The 25,713-nt window shown below is 35.1% G+C and overlaps 1 protein-coding gene across 2 annotated transcripts in view; it reads right to left on the bottom strand.

Moving 5' to 3' along the window:
- wwk (anoctamin 8 white walker) overlaps nucleotides 1-25,713 on the bottom strand; it is a 246,261-nt gene that overhangs the window by 64,047 nt on the left and 156,501 nt on the right. For both annotated transcript variants that reach the window (XM_081748153.1, XM_081748155.1), the window contains exons 3-6: nucleotides 22,945-23,105; nucleotides 14,269-14,504; nucleotides 8,794-8,910; nucleotides 3,694-3,800 (exon numbers count right to left, since the gene is read on the bottom strand). In XM_081748153.1, the coding sequence (XP_081604279.1) occupies nucleotides 3,694-3,800; nucleotides 8,794-8,910; nucleotides 14,269-14,504; nucleotides 22,945-23,105 (621 nt within the window). The remainder of the gene's footprint in view (nucleotides 1-3,693; nucleotides 3,801-8,793; nucleotides 8,911-14,268; nucleotides 14,505-22,944; nucleotides 23,106-25,713) is intronic.

Consider the following 25,713-nt stretch of genomic DNA (forward strand, 5'->3'; position numbering starts at 1 on the left):
GTGGTCTTTGGATTCGTTTTTCTATATCGTTCCGATAGTTAAAAGGTGCCCATAGGATTTGCTGTTAGTCCCATTGAAATAGGTTTCTCATTGTTCGATAGGTCCTATTAAGAGAGTAGTTAATAAAAATTTACTTAGGGCGTTTTATTAGCTAAATTAGATTCTTTTTATTAAAAATTGCGCTAGGATTGAATAGGGTGTTTAAAGTCATTCGATTGCCTGGCTTGTCATTTGAGAGTGAATGAATTTGTCTGCGAAATTGTTTCCGGAAAATGCTTGATAATTGAATCGGATAACGGTAAAATTTAACGGGTAGAAATTTTGCATTATTGCCTTCCTGGAGCAGCGATATCAGTACCTTAAATTAAAATAAAAATTAAACCAAATATTGGATTCACTGAATTTAATTGAATCAGATAAGACGCGTGGTGTATAAATCAATTTAATTGTGTATTTGATCAAACTAAATTTTCATTCTGTTTAACTTATTTGTAATTAGAACAGCTTTCAATTATTGTCGTTGTTGAATTTATTGTTATCGTTGTTAATCAGCATTAAATTGGTATTGAGTTAAAATATAAATAGTTCTTTTGTTGAGTTAAAATATAAATAATAAATTATATGCTCTTAGGATTTGTCAAGGTATCTTGTTTCAATACGTAAATTGATCATTTCCTGGATGGAATGATCTTGCTTGAATTATTGTTTTGTCAGGAAATTAGTAATTGAAAATACTCCTTGAAGCATCTTTTCAACAAGCGCCGTATATTCAACTACACCGTATATTCAACTTCGGAATATTTTTTTCATTATTTTATTTATTGTTAATAGCAACCGACTGTTTTGAGTAATGGCTGCAAGGAGTGCTACATAGGTAAATATACATATATTATTCTTTGAAAGATACATTCATCTTCTTTTCTGTTTATTAGATAATCATATTTTTCTGTAGGCTAAGTAAAGATCTAAAAAATGTTTTTCCTTACCAAACTTCTGTTAACACATTTTAAAAATCTGCGATTGGATAGCATTTTTTCTGTACGAAATTGGTATTATTTCTACTATTATAAAAGATCTGGCAAAATTTGAAGTATTTTGGAGCAGACAAAATTACTTTGGTGTATTGGAGGTAGAATCCTACTTAGTTTTTCTTCTGAACCGCGATCTGCTCCTTATTCAAATTGTACAGGGTGATTTTTTAAAACTCACGGATTTCATTTGGGTCTAGAATTTCTAACTGAAGTTGAATTTGCATGCGGTTTGCGGCAAATGATCAAGCAAAGATGGGAGATTTATGGGACTATGTTTACTAGTAAATTCATTGCGAGTAATATCAGCCACGCCTCAAGAAAAACAGCAAATATTCAACAGCCGTAGCAGGTGTACCTTACAATTGGAATGAGGTTTTGGAATTTTGAAGCAAAATTCCAGAATACAAATTAACTGTTATTGGTAACACTCATATAAATAAAAATTATTACGTTACATTATTATTAATGGCACAAAGAAGACGCATAACACCTTACTTTTAGAGAATATGCTGAAAATGTCCGCCTTCTTGTAGACAAAGTCGAACATGTCGTTCGATGTTAAGGGCTGTCAGACGTAATGTTTCCTGGCTAATGTTAACAATCTCAGTTGTAATGTTTTGCTTCAAGATTTCCAGGGATGTAGGGTGCTTTCTGTACACACGTCCCTTTAATAAGCCCCGCAGAAAGAAGTTAGGTGTAGGCAGGTCCGGAGATCTCGGAGGCCACAATCCCTTTGAAATAACCCTATTGTCAAAAAAACTTTCAATCAGGGCCATGCGTCATGTGATGTATGGCATGTAGCTCCATCCTGTTGATAATAGTCCTGTGTGATTTCAATGTCGTTCAAATTTTCAACAAATTCAATAAAAATTTCCCTGTACCGGTCTATGTTCATTGTTCAATTGAAGAAGATCGGTCCCACTACACATGCTGCTGAGACAGCACACCATACCCCAACCTTGAGTGAATGTAATGGAATTTCGATTAGGCTGTGAGGATTATCTATTGCCTATAACCGCCTATTCTGCGAACTAATGTACTCGCAAAGATGAAACTAGGCTTCATCAGTAAACCACGTTATTTTAAGAATATCAGGATTACGCACAATGAACATTAAAAACCAGTTACAGTAAACAACACCTTTATCTTTATCAGGATCCTTTAATTTTGGAACAACTGTAGTTTTGTACGGCCTTAGTTTTGCAGTTTTGGCTGCCCTTTGACATGGTGAAAAGCTATAGCCTGTTTCTTGACAAATGACGGAGAGATTTCTTGGAGGAGTCGATCGGCTTAAGGAGTCGATAACTGACATCTTCCACAACACCCTCCTGCAGGGTCCGATGCTTCTCTGTCTTACTCAGAAGCGATTCTGTTTCTTCCAATTTATTCTTTAGGGACAATATTGTGTTCTTGTCTGGGGCAGAACGTGAGGCAAATTTGTTTCTAAATGCCCTTTGTGTAGCAACAACAGATTTCGTTTTCCAAAAACTTTTAACGATAAACACACGTTGCTCGAAAGAGTACACCATTCTTACTATATCCGAATCACAATCACACAATAGCACACAACAGTATAGCACAACAATTCCCAATACAACGGCCCATTTTCCTGTATCTTGTTAACTATGCTGAAGTTGCCATCTAACAGAAAACATTCAAATCCTTGCACCGTAGCGCACCTCATTCCAATTGTAAGGTACACTGGCGAATATTTGCTGTTTTTCGCTGGCGTGGCCGACATTACCGGGGATGAATTTAAACCTGTAAACACAGTTATATAAAACTTCCATCTTTCCTTAATCATTTACCACAAACTGCATGAAAATCGGACATCAATTAGAAATTCTAGACCCAAATGAAATCCGTTAGTTCTAAAAGAAATGTATTAGAGAGATGCATTCGTGCACTATAGCGAAATGGTTTAGCATTTTGTGAGCATTTTGTGAGCTATCTCAAGTCGGAAGAAGGAACAACTTCTAAATTGCACTAGTTCTGTTTTAAGAGAATTTATAATCTTATCAGAAGATAGCATCTGAAGTTACTTTCCTGTGAAATAGACTGCAGACCAGAATGTTCTACTCAACCCGATTATCGAGGACTATAGGGAGGAAAAAGAGATCTGTTGAACAAACCATTTAGACGAATTTCACATAAGCCGAAAAACTATGGAATTAATCATTTTAGATATCTTCACCATTTTTTTTCGCAAATCAACCTGGAATACTGGATCTTTACGCTGTTTTTCCTGACTTTCCGGATTATCTCAGACCTGGATATTGGGAAGCCAATCTTTTTAGTTCAAAAACTCTGTAATTATTAAGGAAAGGAATATAGCAATGAGGACCATCTTTTATTATTTCAACAGCTGAATGAGGTATAGTAGTACCATTTCAAATTTGACTGTAGGAAAATTATTTTATTTTCTTCCTTTTAACAATTACATTAGTTTTCGTGATGAGTTATTTAAATACTTAAGTCTGTGCAAAAGATTCAATTACCTTGGTCAGAAGAATATTAATGTTATACCACTTTTTTTTTACTGACTAAAGTATCTGTACTAAGCGAACTTCATCAGTTTGTATATAAATCTCTTTACTCATTTGTAAAGAGAAAAAAATTAAAATGAAAAAGTATGAATTTGTTATAAGGAATTTGAACTTACCCAGAAAATAAAACCAACTACAGCTGGAACAATTAGAGCGGTAGTATAATGTCCTAACCAGGCAAAATACATAGCTATCTTCACCCCAAAATATTCACATATCGAATCTGCAATTACAAAAGACGATAAATAAAAATTTAAGAAGTATTCAGCATTTAAGTAGATATTTATTTTAGTGTCTTATAACAATTGCTTTACATGATTACAATTATCACTATATATTCACCATAACGCAAAATAGTAGGCCTACACAACAGATGCACGAAAGATTAGGCCATAGACTTACTCAGGTTACTTTATTCTAAAATCCATCAATGAGACTGTGCCGTTTCTGAAATATCCAGCATAGATAATGCTTTATTACTTTCAACAAATTTCTCAAGCTAAGATAGCGTTTCAGAAACAGAGATTAGCTAAAACTAACAACAAACATTGGCGCAATTGAATACTCAGTATCATGTAATCACAAATAATTTTTAACCATATTGAAAAGGGGATTGAGTTCTTGTTTTGCGAATGGAATTTTCGCTGGCCAAAAGTTTGATTGTGAATGTAAGTGTTGAGTAGAACTGTGCAAAAATCAAAAGGAATTCAGCTGAAAATCAAGTAACTCAAATTTGCTGAAACTTAATCATAATTCATTTTTTTAAGAAATAGTTCTTTTACGCTTAGGTTTAATGTATCATTCGTTTCATCTTATAACAGTGTAATAGTATTATCTAGGCATAAATAGTCTGGAAAGACAATTTATGTGCACAAATCAATTATAAGATAAGATGATCCAAAATGAAACCCTATTGCACTCCAGTATCTACACATGTAGTCAGATTCTCTATCATTTTATTTGACTGTCATTACTATGTTTAATTTAGTACAAAATTTCCTATTCTTGCAGGTATGTTTTATTGAACCATAAGATGTAGCATCTGCATCATGTGAATAAACATAATATAATAGAATAGTATAGTTTACCACATCTGAAAGGAAAATTCCGCAGTACTACTTCGAAGTACAGATTCAGGATAGTCTAACTTCATATTTTGGATAGAAGATATACACCATACAAAATGTTATGAGGGCCAAATGGGCAGACAGCCCATGTTGGCATTGTTCGTTCCTCTAACTGCCCCCAGACATGTATTGAAATGTAGGCAAGTAATATAAAATTATTTTCGGTATACAAAAAAATATATATATACCTACTTCCCCCAAAATACCTCTGCTCCTTCGCTTACCCCTAAGATATTAAAGCTGACGTCGTCGATGTATCTGAACATTATAAAACTAATTAATATCTATCCCATATTCTTTGTATCATTCATGTTTCCGTGTCGTCGAGCGATTAGCAATATCACATTTGGCGCGTTTAGTAACGGGATCGATTCCTGGTAGACATTTGCTCTTATATAGCTTCATTTACAAGTAGAAGAGATAAACAAAATAACATTCTATAACATCTATGTTTGCGTAAGAAGATCTGTGATATTTTTTTATCCGAATTGAAATTGATGTATCTCGAGAATGCACACACGTGGTTCTCTAATCTTTTGCGATGGAAATACTTTTAACTAGTCGTACAAATTTAGTATATTATGTTTTTCCTTGATTTTCGATGCAAAATCAAGAACTAAATGAATTACTTATTTCCTTCCTCTTGTACTATATTATCAATCAGAACAAAAATTCTATTTTAAGTTCCCTTTCCCTTTTTAAGTCAAATATAGAAAAATTATTGAAGCGATAGAAAACTTGTTGGGAAATATTATGTTCCAGCAAGAATTATATGAATACTCCAATGTTTTCGGAGGACTGATATTAAAAAGGATTGCATTATTCATTTTGATGCATAACTTTTTGTTTTCACTGGCTAGATAATAGGGTGGGCCGAAAAAAACTTTTTTAGGAATTTCGATTGGCCGGGTTGCGGAAAAGTTGCCTCCTGTTAGTGGTAGTCTACACACAAAATTTGGATTTTTCTGGTCAACCTCTTCCTTTTTCTCATGGAACTTGAATATTTCTATAGCCGCGGCTATGCAACCCACTCGACACTATGAAGAAAATTGTGTTGCACAGCTACTTTTGTTTGAATTTTGATTGGCCGGATTGCGGAAAAGTTGCCTTTTGTTAGTCATAGTCTACACAGAAAATTTGGATTTGTTTGATCATCCTCTTCCTTTGCCTCATGGGACTTGAATATTTTTATAGCTGCAGCTATCTAACACGCAAGACACTACGAAAAAAATTGTGCTGCAGAGCTATAACCTTTGGTTTTTCTTCACACTGAAGCATTGTGGGAGCTGAAAATAAAACGCAAGATAAAAGTAAGATGCGATATTGTTCCTATGTAGTTAAAAATTTTAATCAACTAGACGAACAAATTGAATTGATGTTTTCAAAACACATTATAATATAGGTAATGAAAAATTGTTAATAAACCTTTCCTTGGAGCTCTTGGATCGTCTTGGTACATACACTCTGAAACTCCCCAGAACTCACCACCAGGAGGTGGCTGCAACTCGAGTTCTACCCGCCCACCCAATTGCTTCCGTTTTTGGCTCATTTATATTTGATAGTCCTGCTGGGAGTCCAACTTTCGCATTTTTTTCTTCGAGACTGTAATTTTGCCCTGATAAAGCCCTCTCTTCGATCCGCTCCACACACTAATGCTGACGCTTCTGTAACTACTTTTATCATCCTCTCCACTGCTTGCGTTTGGCACGGAAAACATCTAATTTCTCAGAAGCTGTAGCCGCCGTTCTAATATTTTCTTCTATCTGGCTCGAAGAAAGTTCTCTTGTTAATGGAGGCTCGGTGACGTCCGTTGAGAACCAATCGATCATCTCATGATGTTTGCTTGCGTCTAGTTTACTTTCGGAACAACAAATTCACGTAGACTTGATCTCTTTCTCTGTCAACACTTTTTTATTCTTCTCCAACCTAAAACTCGGATGTCCTGGCTCCTGTCGGTAATCATTGCCAACAACAAATTTTCCGGATGGGCAAAGTAATCGATGGAACTAATCATAATATACAGGATTCATCTTAATTCCTCTGGAAGAAAGGATGCAGACCAAGCGAGTAAGCACAAGTGTCACGTCCGTTGGTGAGAGAAGAATTTCGCTTTATTTCAAACCAAAATTGTGCAAATACTTTGCTGACATACTGTGCAAGCGAACGAAGTGCTTCTTCAGGATTTTCGGTGCAAATATGTAATCGGAGAATGCGAGAAGCTGTCGTCAACCATAGGGACATGACAATTGGTCCAGGCTTTTTTTCTCCAGAAGGTCTGGCGGATACAAACCTTCTGAAACTGCTTGGCAAATGTTCAAATGTATTGCTGATCGTTACTGGGCTGTGTATAAATTTACAGTATTTCCGACTTCTTGTGAAATAATGTTTTACGCATTATTATTGTCATGTACAATGCTGTGGATAAATATATATTTTAGATTATTGCGAAGCCGATTTCAAAACTATTTGATATCAGATTACTTGATTAAAATTTTCTTTATAAACGGGTCTAAAAGAAACTGTTCACGATATACGTGAAAAAGGCTTCAATGTAAGCTTGACAACATATTTTTTTACGCCTTGTATGAAGAACATGAACTGAAACATAAAAATACAGTTTTTCGTCTAATTGATTTTTAATATAGGGACAATTTCGCATCTCACTTTCCTCTTGTGTTTTATTTTCAGTCTCAGAATGTTTTAGTGTGAAAAAGAACCAAAGATTATAGCTGTACAGCACAATTTTCTTCGTAGTGTCGTGTGGGTTACATAGCCGCAGCTATAAAAATATTCATGCCCATGAGGCAAAGGAAGGGAATGAGGAAAACAATCCAAATTTTCTGTGTAGGCTACGAATAACACGAGGCAACTTTTCTGCAACCCAGCCAATCAAAATTCCGAAAAAAAAATTGGCCCAACCTACTAGACCAGCGTTTCCCGACCTTTTTCAACTTGCGGCACACTACGGGTCTAACTTGAATTCTCGCGGCACACTCATAGGTATTATTATTATTATTATTATTATTATTATTATTATTATTATTATTATTATTATTATTATTATTATTATTATTATTATTATTATTATTTGTAAATAGAAAATACCGTCGTATTTGTCTTCTTTCATTACTGACCTCCTTCTCACAAAGAATAAAGCTCGATCATTGGTTTTCCTCCATCGTAAATCATTATACTTACTTTTCATTCAAATTAAAAAAATAGAAAACAATTCCAATGAAATATAGAACTCAGTCTTTTTAAAAAATACACTTTCTTTTTCGAAGAATGTATCCAACCTTTCACAAATAAGATAACTAAATTACGAACGAACAAACAAATCTCTTGTACTTTTAAAACAGAATTGCGGTAATTTGTATGAGTGTTTGTTTTGTCGAAAGGATAGAATGAGATTTTAAAATTTCAAGTTACGAAATAACATGTAACAATAAAGAAACAATAATGGTCATAACAATGATAATTAATACTTTTTCAACATTAAAAATGAACAGATAAGTAACACAGTGTGAAACTTATAATTTATTAACATGGTTAATATAAGTCGCAATTTTAAATATTAATAAAATTCTGTTTTCGAAATACAATCTATGTAGTAGTAATGTATGTACAATAATATATTACAATTACAGTATTTTTTCATTGTAGAGGTTCACAGTAATGTGAAATTTAAATACACATATTTCCTGTCTTGCAATTAGGTTCCTATATAATTAATAATTTTGTTTTCATTTCCTCGCGGCACACCGGTTGGAAAACGCTGTACTAGACAATAACAGCTTTTAAACCTTTACGAAGCACATATTTATGTTATGATTTGCTGCAGTGATGAGTTATTGCTTTTATTAGTAAATATGATATACGAGAAAAAATGTATATTTTACTTATTGACGAAGATATAAAATATAATTTGCTTTTTTATGTTAAATATGATCCTTTCTGTACTGATTCTCGTACATATTTTCGAAATACTGTATCACTTAAAATATGACGCCATACTTCTTCATTCTACAATATTAACATAAAATAGTTTTATTTCAAAAATATTTACGCTAAGTAAATTTAGATACTTACCTATTGGCTGTGGTTGAAAGAATGCTTGAACCCAAGACTTTTGTAAACGCCCAAGTGCTGGAAGCTCATGCAAAGGAAATACTTGGGATATTACTCCTGCTGATACACATTTTGGAACTAAAAGACGAAAAGAAAAAGAAATTGTATATACTAGTAAGTTTGTACAGATTCACTTTTAAACGCAAATGCACGAAACAAGTTTAAGGATATAATACCTATCAGATCAGTGATACAGGGCCGTAACTTGTGCGGGAACCGAGATAAGCAATTGTCTCACCCCATTTAAGCTCCGGCCCCGAGGGTCGTCCACTTCAAATTTTCTTATTCCAAGTGATACGATACGAATATGAAAGTATATATGAAGTGTGGAGTAGATTCACCACATTCCTTAAGCATCATACTGAACACGCATAAAATCTCTTGAATGAAGTAAAATGCGATCTGGGCTCATTTCAGTAAAACTCTTAGAACTCCCAGAAATAATATACATTTCTTAAGGCTTTAAGTTCTGTCAAATACTGTCCCCTCAATTTATATTCTGAAGCATGGAAGGAGCCCACGATGCTATTTCCAAAAAACTGAAAATAATTTAAAATGCTGCTGCTGCTGCCGGATCATCATATGAACAAAATATATTTCCGTAAGATGAAGCATAAATGTAATTCGGACCTTACTTCAATAAGGCACCAACTGTTGCCTCTAGAAGTAATGAAAACGTTTATTAGGATTTTAAAATCCAGGAAGCCCAAATTTCATATTTCATATTTTAGTGGAGGATCCAACTTAATATTTTTCTTCAGGGAACGAAATATAAATGCTTGTACCTCCAGGAAAAGTTTCAAGTTACGGCGCTGTAGCGACAGTATTGAGTGTGCCAAGTATTCCGTACTTTCAGCATCATTTGTTTCTTGTCGGCTCCAAAGAAATGTGCTATATATGGAAATTACAATATTGCATTTTGTGTTGATCTATAATCATGATAGTGAAAGGGTGAATTGAAATCCTTGTCTAAATTTTTGAAGAAACAAAAAGTTTCCAAGAATAGGTAAATCAATCAATAAGAAAGATAAAGAAGTGTATTGCGTGAAAACAAAGGTGAATCACATACCAGCCTATATATATATTCTTTAACATAACAGCCACACGTTTAGAATTAAAAAGTTAACTTTTCGAACCTTTCAGTTTCGTTGTCACCGGAAAAGACTTGAGTCATCCAGTACTAAGTCATCAGAAAATTGTCTTCATTTACTAATTAAAATTTTCAGATGTTCAATCTTTTTGCATTTACAAAACAATTTGTAAATCAGTTTGTTTTCCACTTCGAAGTGTTTTGTTTTACTAATTTGCATAGCATGAACTTGAGTGCTTTTGTTTCTGTTAAGACTTACTTATTATGTTACTGGTAATTCGAGGCCCATATTTAGGTAAGTGCTATTCTGTGCTCTAGCACAGGGCGGCAGAACTTTGGGGGCATCAAAATTTTGGATTTTTTAAAAGATTCACAACAAAGTAATATTTAAAACTAGCAACCCGCAGAGTCCCGCGCAAGCGCGAGAAAATGTGTCAATGTGTTTAATTGGCTCTAATAACAGTAGTTATTAATTAGCTAGCTTATCTGATTGTTTTTAAAAAAGTCATCCTCTTCTACCTCCACCCCAAAGGATGAGGATGAACTTGAACATTGTGAAAACTGGTAAGGTTAAACTACGAGCACGAAAACTATAAATTCAACACTAATATATGTCATTTTCGATTACTTTTAAAATCTCACCACCCACCTGGGGAGTGGAGAATGACCTTGAAGTTGATTTTTTCATTAGAATATAGGAGTTGAATAGAGTTGGATTAAAACTGTCACTATTCATCTCAGCGACCCCAAAACTATGAATTCAACTCTAATATTGATCGTTTTCGATTGTTTTTAAAACTCCCAATGTTATTCTTATTGGAAAATTTCACCCTCATATCTCAGCCCATACCTTCGGCCAGAACACCACATCATAATCATCACTGAGAGATTTAGGCCATTTAAAGTTACGTTGTAACTTTTGTAACTTGTAATACCTAAACTGCTGCTCAACAAAAGCTGGTATGGTTGCAAAATCACGGCTTGTTTCATTGTTTGAGGCATAAGTTTGTGCGGAGGGGGGGGGGCAATTATTTAGAGCACAGGGGCGCACAATATATAAATACGGGCCTGGGTAATTCCCATGAACTATACTAAGGTAGATAAACTGAATTGTTTTTTCTACATTAGTTTAAAAGAACAAACATAAATAGTAATAGTAGTATGTACAATTGTTATAATACGAGATATTTAGCATAGGCTAATTTATCTTCGATGTGAAAAATCTTCAATGTTACTCGTAATTGTGTCATTAATCAATTTCGTCGGTATTATGTCAACATGCCTAAACCATGTTGTTATTGAGAGAAGGAAGTGGTCGGAAAATATCTACTATCATATGTAAATGTTTACGTGAGATATGGATCTTTAGAACTACTACGGTATTGAATCACGCTTGTGTTAAGTATGGTGTGATATATTAGCTACCATTTGTAACATTATAGTAGATTTTCCGAAGATCTGTACTGCAACGAAAGAGCATAAGATCTAATGACTAGAACATTCATAACTAAATCTACATAGCATAACATTTCTAGACAATATATATATATATATATATATATATATATATATATATATATATATATATATATATATATATATATATATATATATATGCAATTCCAATAGAATTTGGTATTATAGACTATGAATTTGGTACAGACTATGCGTGCATATTCTTTGGATATTAATTCCAGTACGAATTTGCCAATTATAATTTCGTTTTTAGTATTACACAGAGAATACGCCATCTGTACATCAGGGGTTCCAGGGGCAATTCTTTCCCCCAAGTTTGACATTTGTATACATTTTAATCCGTAAGATAATAATATACCAATTAAAAACCTGAAAGTCTACTGATTCCTAGGGTTTTGCCACATTCCCTCCAAGCAAAATCTGAAATGAATTTACTGTATCTACATCGAAATGAAGAACAATATTAGCCGATTTGTTCTGAAGTTACAGGTAGTCTGTGCGTAAAGAAGCAAGTGCGTCACCATGAGCGAAAGACAAACAATAGACACAATCTGCCATAATGTTTTCCATTGTACAAGTTTTGCTACTTGTAGACTTAAATTTGATTTAAATTACTCATTGAGCAAAATAATACGTTTATTGTAAAAAAAATTAGAATTAAAATGTACACCTTAATAATTTTTGCAATAAATGTAGCCAGTGGCGTATTTACGATTTTCTTTCGGGGAGGGCTTTGCCTGAAAATGTGAAAATTCTGCAAGATATTTCATATACTTTACTATAGTAAGATTTCGGGGGGGGCTTAAGCCCGGAAGCCCTTCTAAATACGCCACTGAACGTAGCTGTTGTTTTGCTCAGCGAGCAGTTTAAACTAAAGTTAAGTCTATAATCTGCCAGTTAACAGCGCATTTCGTTTCATATACAGTACGCAAACAATAATAATTTCTTCCATCAAAATAAAAGCTCACAACTATTATTGGAAACGAATGTCATACTTTTTTGGATAATTATTGAAAGATGACACAATTGAGAGAACACTACTTCTGAAGAGGAATAGAGGCAATTTATTTAAGAAGCTATTTCAATATTTATCTAACAAAATTCCACGGTGAAACGTCAAGGAATCCTTCACGATGACAGATAGCAATTTTAGATATTACCAGGATTCTAATAAGAGTCAAAGTGGGAACGTCTTTTCCAGAACATAGTAATGTGTGTTTTTCAGAATTTCGGAGTAGAGTAACACAAAGAAAACAGGAAATTCCGTGGCAATATTCTCCCATAGAAGAAACAAGCGCCATGTCAGCCTTCCTTCAGTTATTCTGACTCACTTCGAACACTGCCTAATCCACCAATCTATAACAAAATCGAATGCACTTAGACGCACATCACCTCAAAACGAGAACGCGAGGTATAACAACTATTTTACTACTTAGGATTTATACTTCAATAGCAGATGGCACAGATGGCAGATTCTCGTTTTATATGTTTGTTTATTTTTTTATCTTCGTAAATCTAATTCATTCGCTGACTCTAATGTACATAATTTAGTTCGAAATAGTTATTCTATATTCCTTCTTCGTTCCAGATATTTACCATTTTCGCAAGTGATAGATTTAAAATCCCAAATTCTTACATCCAAATCCCAAATCCCTAATATACATATATATAGGCCCACAACCAGGCACAGAGCTTTGGGGGCCCATGGATATGTTAGGGGGGCCTAATCATTAAAAATTCTCTTACAAATAGCTAATGTTTTTTGTATTAATAATAGCATTTTGTGTTAAGGTCTGGAGGGGCCACGAAAAGTTATGGGGGGCAGGTTCCCCTAGCCCCCCTCTGGTTGCGGGCCTATATATATATGTATATATATAGGAGTTATACGCGAAAAGTAAAGAAATTGTCAACACTGGACCGAAACGCTTCGCCCTTCACCTCCTCACAGCAGTTAACCCTTTGCTGTTGACTTAGTACAAGTTTACACTTGCTCTAGTTGCTACACGATTATTGAGAGCGTCTAAAGTGAAGTTGTATACGTAAGTGAGACACGTTACGAAAATACATCGGCAACAAAGTTTGAGCAACGCTCTGCCATCACTTTGTGTAAAGTTAGGAGAATCTGCTTCTATGACTTATGGAAATCACAAAGAGCTTATGGAAACATTTCCTATCAAGGGCACAAGTGTTCGGATGACACAAGTCCTTTCTAGAAGGCCAACAACAAGTGGAAGACGAACTTGAAAAACAGATGACAATTTGGGGAGAATGAAGTCTCTTGTGACGCCAGATCGTCGAATGATGATTAGAATGATCAGTGGTGAGTTAAATTTGAACGTGTTTGTCCGTCGATCAAATTTTAACGCAGCATTTGGACATGAGAAAAATGTGCGCCAAGATAGTTTTAGAGAACCATGTAACACGGCTGTCTCCATCAATGAATATTTGACAGAAGAAGCTTTTCTGTAGTTCTTCAGCTCCTGTGTTTGCCAGCTTTCAGTTCCTGTGACTTTTTTTTTTTTATTTCTGTCGCTCAAAAACCACTTAAAGGGCGTCATCTTGATACTTTGAATAATATCCAGAACGACGAGTTGGAAGATATTCCAGCACTGCTACAAAGAATGGAAAGAACGTCTCCATCGCTTTATAGCTGCCAAAGGGATTGTTTTTTTTGGAGGGGGGGTAACTTAGATTTGTAAAAATAATAAAATTCATCGTTACGTTTCATTACTTTTCTAACATACGTTATATATATATATATATATATATATATATATATATATATATATATATATATATATATATATATATATATATTACGAAATTATAGACAAGAGTAATAATGAAGCTAAACGCATTTGTATTCTTACTTATTGCCTGCCCTTCAATAAGTCGAAGTCCACCAATTTCATCTCCATCCGCTGCTCGTAGAGTCTGTAGTAAGTGTAACACGAGCCATTGCCTTTCCTGAGTAGTAAAAAAGGACTGCTCATCTTCCATCCCTTCAAAACAGGCGGCTTCTTGCATAACAAATTCTTTCAGACCTCCACCAAATTCTGGACGAACTTGTTTTGGAAGATGCAATTCTTCCGCTGCCTTAAGTAAACTAAAAAATATACAAATATATTTTATGTATGCATTATAATTACATATTCTTATTAATGAATGCCAGTATGAGGCAAGAGAAATTTCTTTGGGTTGATTATCACGTTTCTTATTGTAAAACGTGAACTCAGAACGTGAACGTGAACGTTTCATTTCAGAATGATGTGAAACTTCAGCTTCCGGAGATGAACTTTTTGATTACTACGATAATTCTGTTCCCATTCCATCGCTATATTTGCTAACTTAATGGCTAGTGTGCTTCGTTACTACGATTATCTCAAAATTGTCAGTGCCAAAGAAGTTTCTCCCGCAGTACAAATGTTTAAAAGCCCTAGAATTTACTTCTGGTACGACTGGTAGATTTTACAAAAAAATTTTCCGTATTGATGTAATACCAAAATTTGGCAACTACTAACATTTTTTGGGGGGGTCTCATTACATTACAGGCCCAGAGAAGTGTCCTAAACAAAACTGAAATTTTCAGGGTCCTTAAAATTGTTGTTACTTCTTTCTATAGAATTATTCCCATACTTGTGTCGTGACCAGTATTCTCAAACTAAAATGTTTAGATTTTCTAACAAACTCCCCCCCATATATATACATTTTTACATTTTTGATAAGTTTTTGATAAGTAATGAAGTTTTACATTTTTGATAATATCTTCTGAATCGCTTGTTCTATAGAAATATAATTTTTATTACCGGATGCACTCAAAATCCTATATATTATTAAGGGATTACTATTGACCCCTCTTCCTTTTTAAAGTACGATTTGTAAGTTCTTCCAAATTATTTGATAGTTGTATAGTCATAGAATTCATCTCGTCCTGGACAGTTTTCGGTTAGGGAAAACTTCCCATACATTCATGTACACTCATGTCCAAAATGATTGTCGCATATCTATAACTAGGGATGCGAACGAGACGAATCGAGACAGATTTTTTCAGACCAAATTCAAGTCGAGACAAAGCTCTTCCAATAGAGAAATATACATACATTTTTCAAGTCGAGACATCGCTTTTGCAGCACATTTTCGAGACGAAATAGAATCAAATCTTGTCTCGTGCGCATTCCTATCTATAACTGTCTTCTTGTAAGAATATAATTTGATAATGATTTTGCAGGGTACTTTTAATACTGATACTATGTGTATAATCGGAAAACGTATATTTGTGGTAAATTTCATAGGAAAAGAATTATAAATACAAAAATTAGAATGAGTAAAACAAAATGTTGCTAAATGGACAAGAAAGTTTTATTTTCGTTTTATTGTTCTTATTTACTGCTCTTTTGACATGAAATTTGTCACATACATGTCTTTGTCTATTATACACATAGGAACATTATAAGAAATACCGGGTGAATTCGTTATCAAATTATATTCCTACAACATTTATAGACAGACAACAATAATTTTGGACATGAGTATACATAGGTAGTATACTAAACCATGGGAAACTCGTATTTAAAAAAATAAACAACATACAAACGCACATATACATTAGGGATAGGAGTATGCGAAACGGGGAGAGGGGGTATGATTCAGTTTTTCCTTTATATCTTTGGAACAAATTCTATTGGAATGCCAATTTCATTATTATGTATTATTCAAAAACTTCTACATTGACTGATGCAGTTGGTGCTCCAGACTCTAGTATCTTTCGATAAAAAGGAAAAAGAAAGAAACTGTATCTCGGATACGAGAATCCTTCGTGTGTATATTTAGGATTTATGACATACCGGTGAGAGTTTGCCCAACTATAAGTAAAATAAAGGCACAATTGATGCACACACACCCCATGCCAAGAGAGAGGGCGAAACCCTCTAGTGGCAGATTAATATTATCATCTTATATTTTTGAAACAATAAAGATGTTCCCCAAACTGTCTTTCTTAAAAAAAAAAAAAAAAAAAAAACCGGTGAGAGTACTCTCAAACTGACAAGGAACATCACCCAAATGTCCGGCTCCAATTTCAATGAAGTTTTTGTTTCTGAGAGAGGGCATGTGTACATTATTTGTAATGACAGAAACTTTTGCCATGGTGCATGTTTTCTATTTTTTAAAAATAATTTTTAAGTGTTGTGATGTGGTTATTACAGATACAGCAGAAGTCCCTTACTACCCTTTGTAAACGGAGTGTTAAGGAAAAAAAGTGAAGAACAACCATATGGATACCTATAAGGCCTAGGAGAAAGTTGTATGGTAGGTATGACCTTGACGACAGCCATCTTGAAATCGGCCATTTTGAATTAAAGTCAAGTTTTTTAAAATGGATATAGAGGTTAATTTGATACATAATTTCGGGCTAGAAGTTACTCAGGAAAACAATGGTGAAGTTAGTTTTAAGATACGGACATTTGGGGAAAAGTTACAGGGATAATAATTGTTTATACTTACTATGTGTGTAAGTCCCTTACCTCCGCTTCTAATCCACGTATTAATGATAATAAGTGGATAAAGGCTTCTGTAATACATATTAGGTCTAGAGAGAAGTGGTACAGTAAAGGTAACCTTGACGGCAGCCATCTTGAAATCCGCCATTTTGAATAAAAGTGAAGTTTTGAAAAATGAAAACCATAGCATGTGACACCTCATTTCATTAGCAAACTTTCCCCGCAACTCTTAAAAAATGTAATAAATTTAGAAAGCATGAGCGATGGCAACAATTGCAAAGTGCCAGTTGGAATCTTAAAACATGCGGTAAAATTAGGAGTGTTGCTAATTTGAAAGATCGAATAAAGGTCATTTGGTGCACATTAGAAGCAGTCTTAAATTCATACTGGTTAACTATAGAACAAAAATAAGCATACCATTTGATTTTTGGGAAAATTTGCTATTAAAATAAGGTGTCACATGTTATACTTTTCATTTTTCAAAACCTCACTTTAATTCAAAATGGCGGATTTCAAGATAGCTGCCGTCAAGGTCATACCTACCATAAAACTTCCCGCTAGGTCTTATAAATTATGTATCCACATGGTTGTTCTTCACTTTTTTTTCATTAACACTCGGTTTACAAAGGGTAGTAAAGACATTTGCAGTAATCTCTAATAACCACAATTCTTAAAAATTGAAAGAATAGAAAACATGCACTATGGCAAAAATTTCTGTCATCACAAATAATGCATAATGCATACATGCTCTCTATCAGAAAAATAAAATCATTGAAATCGGAGCCGGACACTTGGGTGATGTCCCTTGTGAAGTAGTTGGATCCCCTCTTCAACCCTATTTTTTTAAAAAAAAATTAAAACTGATATCCCCTGATTGCTTGTTCTATCGAAATGGAACTTTCAATATTGAGTAACACTCAGGGGTATACCCACGGGGGTAAGGGGCAAATGGGGGTCTGATTTCCCTAAAAGGAGTTCGACTGTTAAGCGTTTATTTAAACTTATTTATTAAAGTAAATGAATGCTTATAATAGAACAAATAGAAGTGGTCATTCTTCCCATGTGAATATATCTTATATATCGAATTTCACGCCTCCAACTCAACAATTAGAAGTTGGTGGTACCAAACTTCTTACCACCAACTTAAACGAATACTCACGTATTTCTTTTCTGCAAGCTATAAAGAATAGGAAATTTGTTTATTATAGAAATCGTTCCCTTTCCCCATTAGAAGCTGGATTGTCGAAACATGTTTTCTCTTATTTTTATTTAAGAGTTTAAATATCCAACTTCATTCCTCTAAGTGAGTGAATTCACATATTTGGCAGTTTTACAATAAAGAGTCGAAATTTGTAAGGTAGAATTTGCCCTCTTTTCCCTACTTAAGAGCGGAACTTTTTAAAAAGGGTGAAACATAAATTTCACTTATTTTTAATGGGAAGCTCATATATCAGGTTTTATCTTTTCAATGTGAGATTCTTCATTCTTCGAAAAAAAAAAAAAAAAATTTGAGGCCTCTTTAAACTACTTTAAAATACAATACGTATTTTTAAAAATCCTTTCTTAGGATTTGTTTTCACGGTGAACGAGTTTCCTGTCCAAATTTTATGTTTCTAGTTACAGAGTTAACGAGTTTCTACTACCTTTATGTTGATGAATGAGTCATTTATGTATAATAGGGAAAAAGGGAGAAAAAATCTAAACAGTGTCAACATAACAATAATTATCAATTTCCCAAATGCAATAATTAGTGCAACACTTATCAGTGGCGAGGGGATTAAGATTTCTAGGCTTTTGGCATCTGTGGTCATTTAGCTCATCAGGGGAGGGGAGACGTCCCTCAGCGAGCACACAATCGGGGAAAGGGAAGGAAGGAAGCGGCCTGTGACCTATAAGTTAGGTACTACACCGGCATTTTTGGTGTGAATGAGGAAACCCTCATTCAGGATTTCTGACCTGAAAAAGCATTTTACACTTTTTCGACCGAGCTCACCTACCGGAATCGAACTCGGACCGCTCGCACCGAAGGCGTGAGCGTTAGCGACTATGCTAAGCGGGGTCAAACTTATCAGTGGCATAGCCAAAAATATATCATGGAGAGTACTAATAATTGCTATTAGTAAAAAGATTGCTTATGAAGAAATCCGTTTACACACACACACACACACACATACACATACACCAAACATTAGGCTTATGTGGCGTCACCGGCTGATATGTGGGCCATATGGTCGGTCAGAGTACTTAATAGGCTTTTGTGACACGAAATTAGTATTTTATTTGAGTACAGAGAGGTGAAGTGAATTGCAGGTGAGACAGATAAGAAAGAAGTTTTTTTAAAGTTAGTACTGAAATACTGATGAAATTTGCTAAGAAGTAATAAATTAAACTTCCTGACGCTACAGTCATGAAAGACTATGATCAGCCAGACGACTCATATTCAGCAGGGTGATGAATAGCAGCGCATCGGCTTCCAGGCGCAAATATTTCTGCCTTTCTGGATCGGAGTTTTCTACCTCTTAGTTCATGTAGTTCCCCAATTGCCTCATGATGCTGAGTCAATAACAGAAAATTCTAGTACTTCCAGCGAGAATAGAACCAGGGACCATGCACACCGAGGCCGCGCACGCTAACAATGGGGCTAAACCGGAGTTTAATAATAATAATAATAATAAATTTGAACATCCATTATCGTTTTTAATGCTCTGTATTAGTACCCGCAGATGGTAACACTGAAATATTGTGAAGGGTTAAAAATATAGCTTACGGGAAGTAAGTTTTCCTTTAGGTCTAAACATATAGTGTACAGCTCATTTTCCGTGACAATTATTTATATTGTGATATCCCATGTGAAGTTGTTTACAAACAAATTCACGCATCATGTGTTTATAAACACCACCTCGTGCCTCATCAAGAGGAACTTCCACCAGAGGGACCTGCAATCACCTGCAGACGACGTTTAGCCCCTCCCACGGAGCAGCAGACGAAATTGAAGCAGCAGCGCCACCGCCACCCAAGGGACGCTATAAATTGGACAGAAGAATCCAGTACAGAACCAGTTTTCTGGTGACCCTCCTTTAGTCTGCTACGGGACTCTTGGAGTAACCTAACCCCAGGCCTCTAGTCTGCTACGAGACTACGCCTATCCTATCTCCTGGCTTAGCCTGCTACGGGGCTCTGTCTGGGAATCTTAACCTCAGCAGCTTAGCCTTCTACGGGGCTCTGTTGGCGACTTAACCCGCCTCTGCTTGCTACGGAGCATTGGTTCCTTAATTCCACTCCTCTTAGCCTGCTACGGGGCTCTGTTGGAAATCCTGTCTGCGACCTTACGGTCAAAGACCACCTATATTCACGCTGATTATAGAGAAATCAATTTGTATAGTATTTTGTAAAAATACTTTTATAGAAGAACTTTTTATAATAAACAATACTGGTAGTGGGAGTCGATTCCGGACGCTCTTTTTATTAACAGCTCTACCTCTTCCTTATATATGAGACAAAACTACACAAAGTTTTACAATATAAAAGAGTGGTATTATGTTTATATAAAAGAATCACAAATGACATAGTACATGAGAGCAAAATCAATTTCGGTATCACTGTACTAAAGGAAGGGGAGTCTTGAGGCGAGTCAGCCTCTGCCTACGCCATTGATATTGGTATTTCAACTTTGTTACTCTCATTTACCTGTCTGGATGCACACAGTTGCTATATTATTGACCTACTATATACTATTGCATAACTGTCTGAGAATACCTTATTTTTCTTCGATTTTTCTTTATTTTTACCATTTTTACTTTAGAGCGACGATAAGAGAGATAATTTTACATTTTCCTTAAGAGAAAAAACTCTATTTATTGATTGCCATCTCTCTTGTTACTGGTAGGAAGTAAATAAGGCTACTTCATACCTTAACCGAGAGATAGATATTTAATTAACAAATTCCTTGTAACTGTAGCACGACAAATTCTTGTCTTATTCATGCTCGAGTATCTCCTCGGAGGAACGAACTTTTTGTTTGCAATATTAATATTACTTTCTCTTTCCTCTCTGCCAATAAAGCGAGTGAATGGTTAACCAGAAAAGAGGAGAAGGCATAGAAATGATCTTTCAGGAAAGTAAAATATGCATATTGATATTAGGGAGAATAAAGTCAATTGTCTGTCAGTTTTACGTTTTTGCGTAACATCGAGACTGTGAAGTGGGAATATGTCCGAGACATTATACTTCCAGCAGGGTTTGGACTTTTGCCCACGTATCCCTAATGAAAGAGCCCTGAGTGCCTGAGATTTCATTGTTTCTATTAGATTTATTTTCTTAAGAGTGAAAAATATAACACTGTTAAAAATGATGAGTTAAAAATGAGCAACAATTTTTCAAATTCACCTCCTAATAGAGTTAACCTGGGCACTTGACAAGCAAAAATAAAAATAAAAGTGTTTGCTATGTTATTGTTATGGAAAAAGTGGAAACACTGTTAGTGTTTAATGTGCAACACCAGTTTCTCCAAATCGACATGCGAGTACAGTGAATCGCTAGGTAAACCTTTATCTAATAAATAATAATTGTTCTGAACTGAGGTACGAGTAAATTCTTAACTGGTATCACCTTTCTTTCTGATAATTAAGGTGAGCCAAAAGCAAAGAGACACCCTACCGGGGAAGAGAGGTTCATTTCACTCCCAAATGAGCAGCCTGAAAGAGTCATGGGATCCGGTAGTGCACATGGTAATCTGAGATAGGTAGGGCTGGGACTCTGCAGATCAAGGTTAGATTTCTGCTCTTTAGGGGAGTTCCCTTTACTAGTAGGTATAACTGGAAGATGGCCTTCCATCCACCGCGCTAATTGGTGCATCTCACTAACTTTCTTCGGAAAGGTTTTTAGTATTGGACGGACAATCTTGAGCGAAGTGCATTACTACCAGTTCTTGCAATCATAGGCCAGATTAAGAAGATAAGGAGCCTACCTTTCAGGCAGGATGCATGCTCACTCATCTACGGGAAAACAGATACTACAATGTACAAAACTAGTCACTTGCTGACCACCCCCACATACATAGCAATTGAACATAGAAATGTCTGAGTCTCGCCGTATGACAACGACCTAATTTCATTACATGGCTGTCAAGCGATGTCTCCCAAATGACTATAACATAAAAAGAAACCCTTAACTTAGTGCATTAATTAAATGCGTTGACGGGAAATGAGTCAAGATAAGGGTTACAAATTAAATCAGCTCAATGTTTACAAATAATTCTTACATTTTAAAATATAGTATTTATTTATTTTGAGTACTAATATCTAATTCTATACAGGGTGTTTCAAAACAACACCGACAACGTTTGGGAAGTGATTACTGATACTAAGATAAAACAAATAGTATAGCCCAACATGGGTGCATAAATGCTTCCTTTCGGAGTTATAGGCTGCCGAAAACATGAAAAAATGAACTTTAAAGGTCCATAGCTCCAAAACTATGACACTTCCCGTAGTTGGGTTTAGACTTCACTTAGGCACTAATATGAGCGCTATTCAAAAATACGTGTTTCAAAATCCTAAGGTACCCACGCAACAATTTTTAAAAAGGGAGTTGGCTACCGGCACATAACTTGAAGTACTCACCAAGTACCTCTTTAAAAATTGTTACAGAAGTACTGCAGGATTCTGAAACTTAGATATTTGGATAGGGCACATATTAGTTCCTAAGGGAAGTCCTGACCCGACTTCGGTAAGTCCCATACTATTGAAGCTATGGCACTTTAAAATCCCTTTTTTCCTGTTTTCGGCAGCCTATAACTCCGAAAGGAAGCATTTGTGCACCCAGATTTGTCTATACTTTTCGTCTTATCTTGGTGTCAGGAATCACCTCTTAAATGTTGTCGGTGTTGTTTTGAAACACCGTGTATATGCCTATGACTTAGATTGAATTTTTGATAACTTTTTTAACAGTGAACTAATTAATATCTGTATCTGAGTATTTAATTAATTAACTTTTGTAGCTATCACTTCTGGAAACTACACGAGTATTTAGCATATAATAAGTACTTACACATTATAAGGAGCTGTCAAATAAAAACCGTAACAATCAGAGGATGCATGGTGTCTAACATGGACTACAAGACCTGGAGTTCCCGCTCTAAGGCGAGACAGGAGCCACATAAGAGTGAAGTCTTGAGTTCCCGAGGGAAAGGTTAACACAACATCACAATCCTGGAAAAGAGAGAAAAGGCAAACATCAAGTTTTCTCTGACGTATAAAGCAAAACAAACAACTAAAACAGTAGAACTAACAACAACAGAGAGAAACAGCTTTTTGTGAAGTGATGAATAGCATGGGAAGTATTTCAAAACTTGTTTCACTCAGGGGCATAAGATCTCTTAATAAAAGTTTAATGCAATTTTGTAAGCAAACATTGAATTGTTTCTGTAAGGAAAACGAGCTCTGCATTCTTTGTGTTCCTTCGTTTTAGATACCTATTTTGATCAGAATGAATATATCTATTGTGCTATTTCTTTTACTTAACTTCCCCCCTTATCCTGTGGGCTGTGGAATTTGAGCAGGAATTTGATCGATACGTGAGAGACCATTTCGACAATGAAATTCGTACAAAGGAGCAGAAAGAATAGTGTGAGTCCCTCCCCCCTTCCCAGTTCTTGCCTATTGTGCACTGATGGTCTATTGTACGCTAGTCTGAGTTGAGAATATCAAACACATTTTCTAGATTGCTGTTTGTAGACACTCTTTCGACCAAAGATTTGAAAGAGGATGATAGATCTTAATATTTTGTACTAAAGAAATATTTGCTTATGGTAACGATCGTAAAAACCTCAGACGTTTTCGAGATGTTGGAGATAGTCTGGTATCATTTTAGTTTTGTTTATGACTGTACAGTGAACAATTTGCAACAGAGTTTCTGAGAACTATTTCTTAGCCAAAACAAATGTAACGGAGTGTTATACGTTATATGTTAATGTAGTTACACACAAAGTAAAATTCAATATTAATTACAGTCGGTTATCACGAATTTCGTCACCACTTGATGCTACATCACGGCTGTCTGACAAGTAAACCTTACGTTTGGGTGAATCGAGTTGCTGACTGAGACCCATATGAGAAAGTAGTACTAAATGTGGTCAATATTTCAGTGAAGTTGTAGGTGCGAAGCTCCAGGGGTTTAGGAGATACAGCTACCAGAACATCACATGGAAGTACAGAATAGTCTTCATACAGTTGGAGATAAAAGCTCTGTAAGACCTCTTGTAATGACAAAAGGTGAATAACAAATATATGGGTACATATTACAACTAAGGGGAAGTCATATAGTAAGGGTATACCTGACGGCGGCCATCTTAAAATCCGCCATTTTGAATTAAGGTTAAGATTGTAAAATAGGAATAGGGTCACGTGATACATGATTTAAGGCGCAAATTTAATCAGAAGAACAATGGTGACGTTACTTTTGATTTACGCGCAATTGGTAAAAAGTTACAGGGAAATTAAATATTGTTGCAGCATATGCATTAGTCCTTTACCCCACCTTGTAAATTTTGTGTTAATGATAATAATTAAATAAAAAGCAGGTGGATAAATATTAGGTCTATGGTAAGAGTTGCCTTGATGGTGGCCATGTTCAAATCCGCCATTTTGAATCAGACAAAAGTTTTAAACAAAACGCATAACATTGACACCTTATTAATAGCAAATTTTACCATAAATCCAACGGTATAACCATTTTTGCTTTATCATTAACCAGCATTTGTTATCGCATAAACAAGTTGCTAATTTAAGGAAAAATGACCAAAGTGGAATTGATTCATAATTGAACTTGGGTCTTTCTTTCAGAAAAGTCCTCAATTAGTACAATCAATGTGTAGTTCAGAAAAGAGTGCATGACTTGCACAAATGCTCTGCTCACAGTGAGCACACCAGACAAAGGCAATCGAGTTACACTTGACACATTTGTCGTTAACAATTCCGTCAAAGCAGTAGTCGTAAGGAGCGATCCAACGACCAGGTTCTTCATTCAAATATCCAGCCTGATTGAAAGCGAATCGAATCATATTGCGAAAACGAGGAGCACTGAACTGGTAAATTGTAAACGACTGAAGTTATATGAACCTATCACGATGCCATATGTTCACGTCACTTTCTGTTACTGCTGTATCAGCCCGAAGACTATTGCATTACTCTATTCCCATTTAATTTTGTGCTGGTTAATGATAAAGCAAAAATGGTTATACCGTTGGATTTATGATAAAATTTGCTATTAATAAGGTGTCAATGTTATGCGTTTTGTTTAAAACTTTTGTCTGATTCAAAATGGCGGATTTGAACATGGCCACCATCAAGGCAACTCTTACCATAGACCTAATATTTATCCACCTGCTTTTTATTTAATTATTATCATTAACACAAAAGTTACATGGTGGGGTAAAGGACTAATGCATATGCTGCAACAATATTTAATTTCCTTGTAACTTTTTACCAATTGCGCGTAAATCAAAAGTAACGTCACCATTGTTCTTCTGATTAAATTTGCGCCTTAAATCATGTATCACATGGCACTATTCCTATTTTACAAACTTAACCTTAATTCAAAATGGCGGATTTCAAGATGGCCGCCGTCAGGTATACCCTTACTATATGACTTCCCCTTAGTCGTAATATGTACCCATATATTTGTTATTCACCTTTTTTCATTACAAGAGATCTTACAGAGCTTTTACCTCCAACTGTATGAAGACTATTCTGTACTTCTATGTGATGTTTTGGTAGCAGTATCTCCTAAACCCCTGGAGCTTCGCACCTATAACTTCAC

The sequence above is a fragment of the Thermobia domestica genome, chromosome 2 (assembly GCF_964235325.1).
Source record: "Thermobia domestica chromosome 2, izTheDome1.hap1.1, whole genome shotgun sequence".
In the NCBI taxonomy this organism is placed as follows: domain Eukaryota; kingdom Metazoa; phylum Arthropoda; class Insecta; order Zygentoma; family Lepismatidae; genus Thermobia; species Thermobia domestica.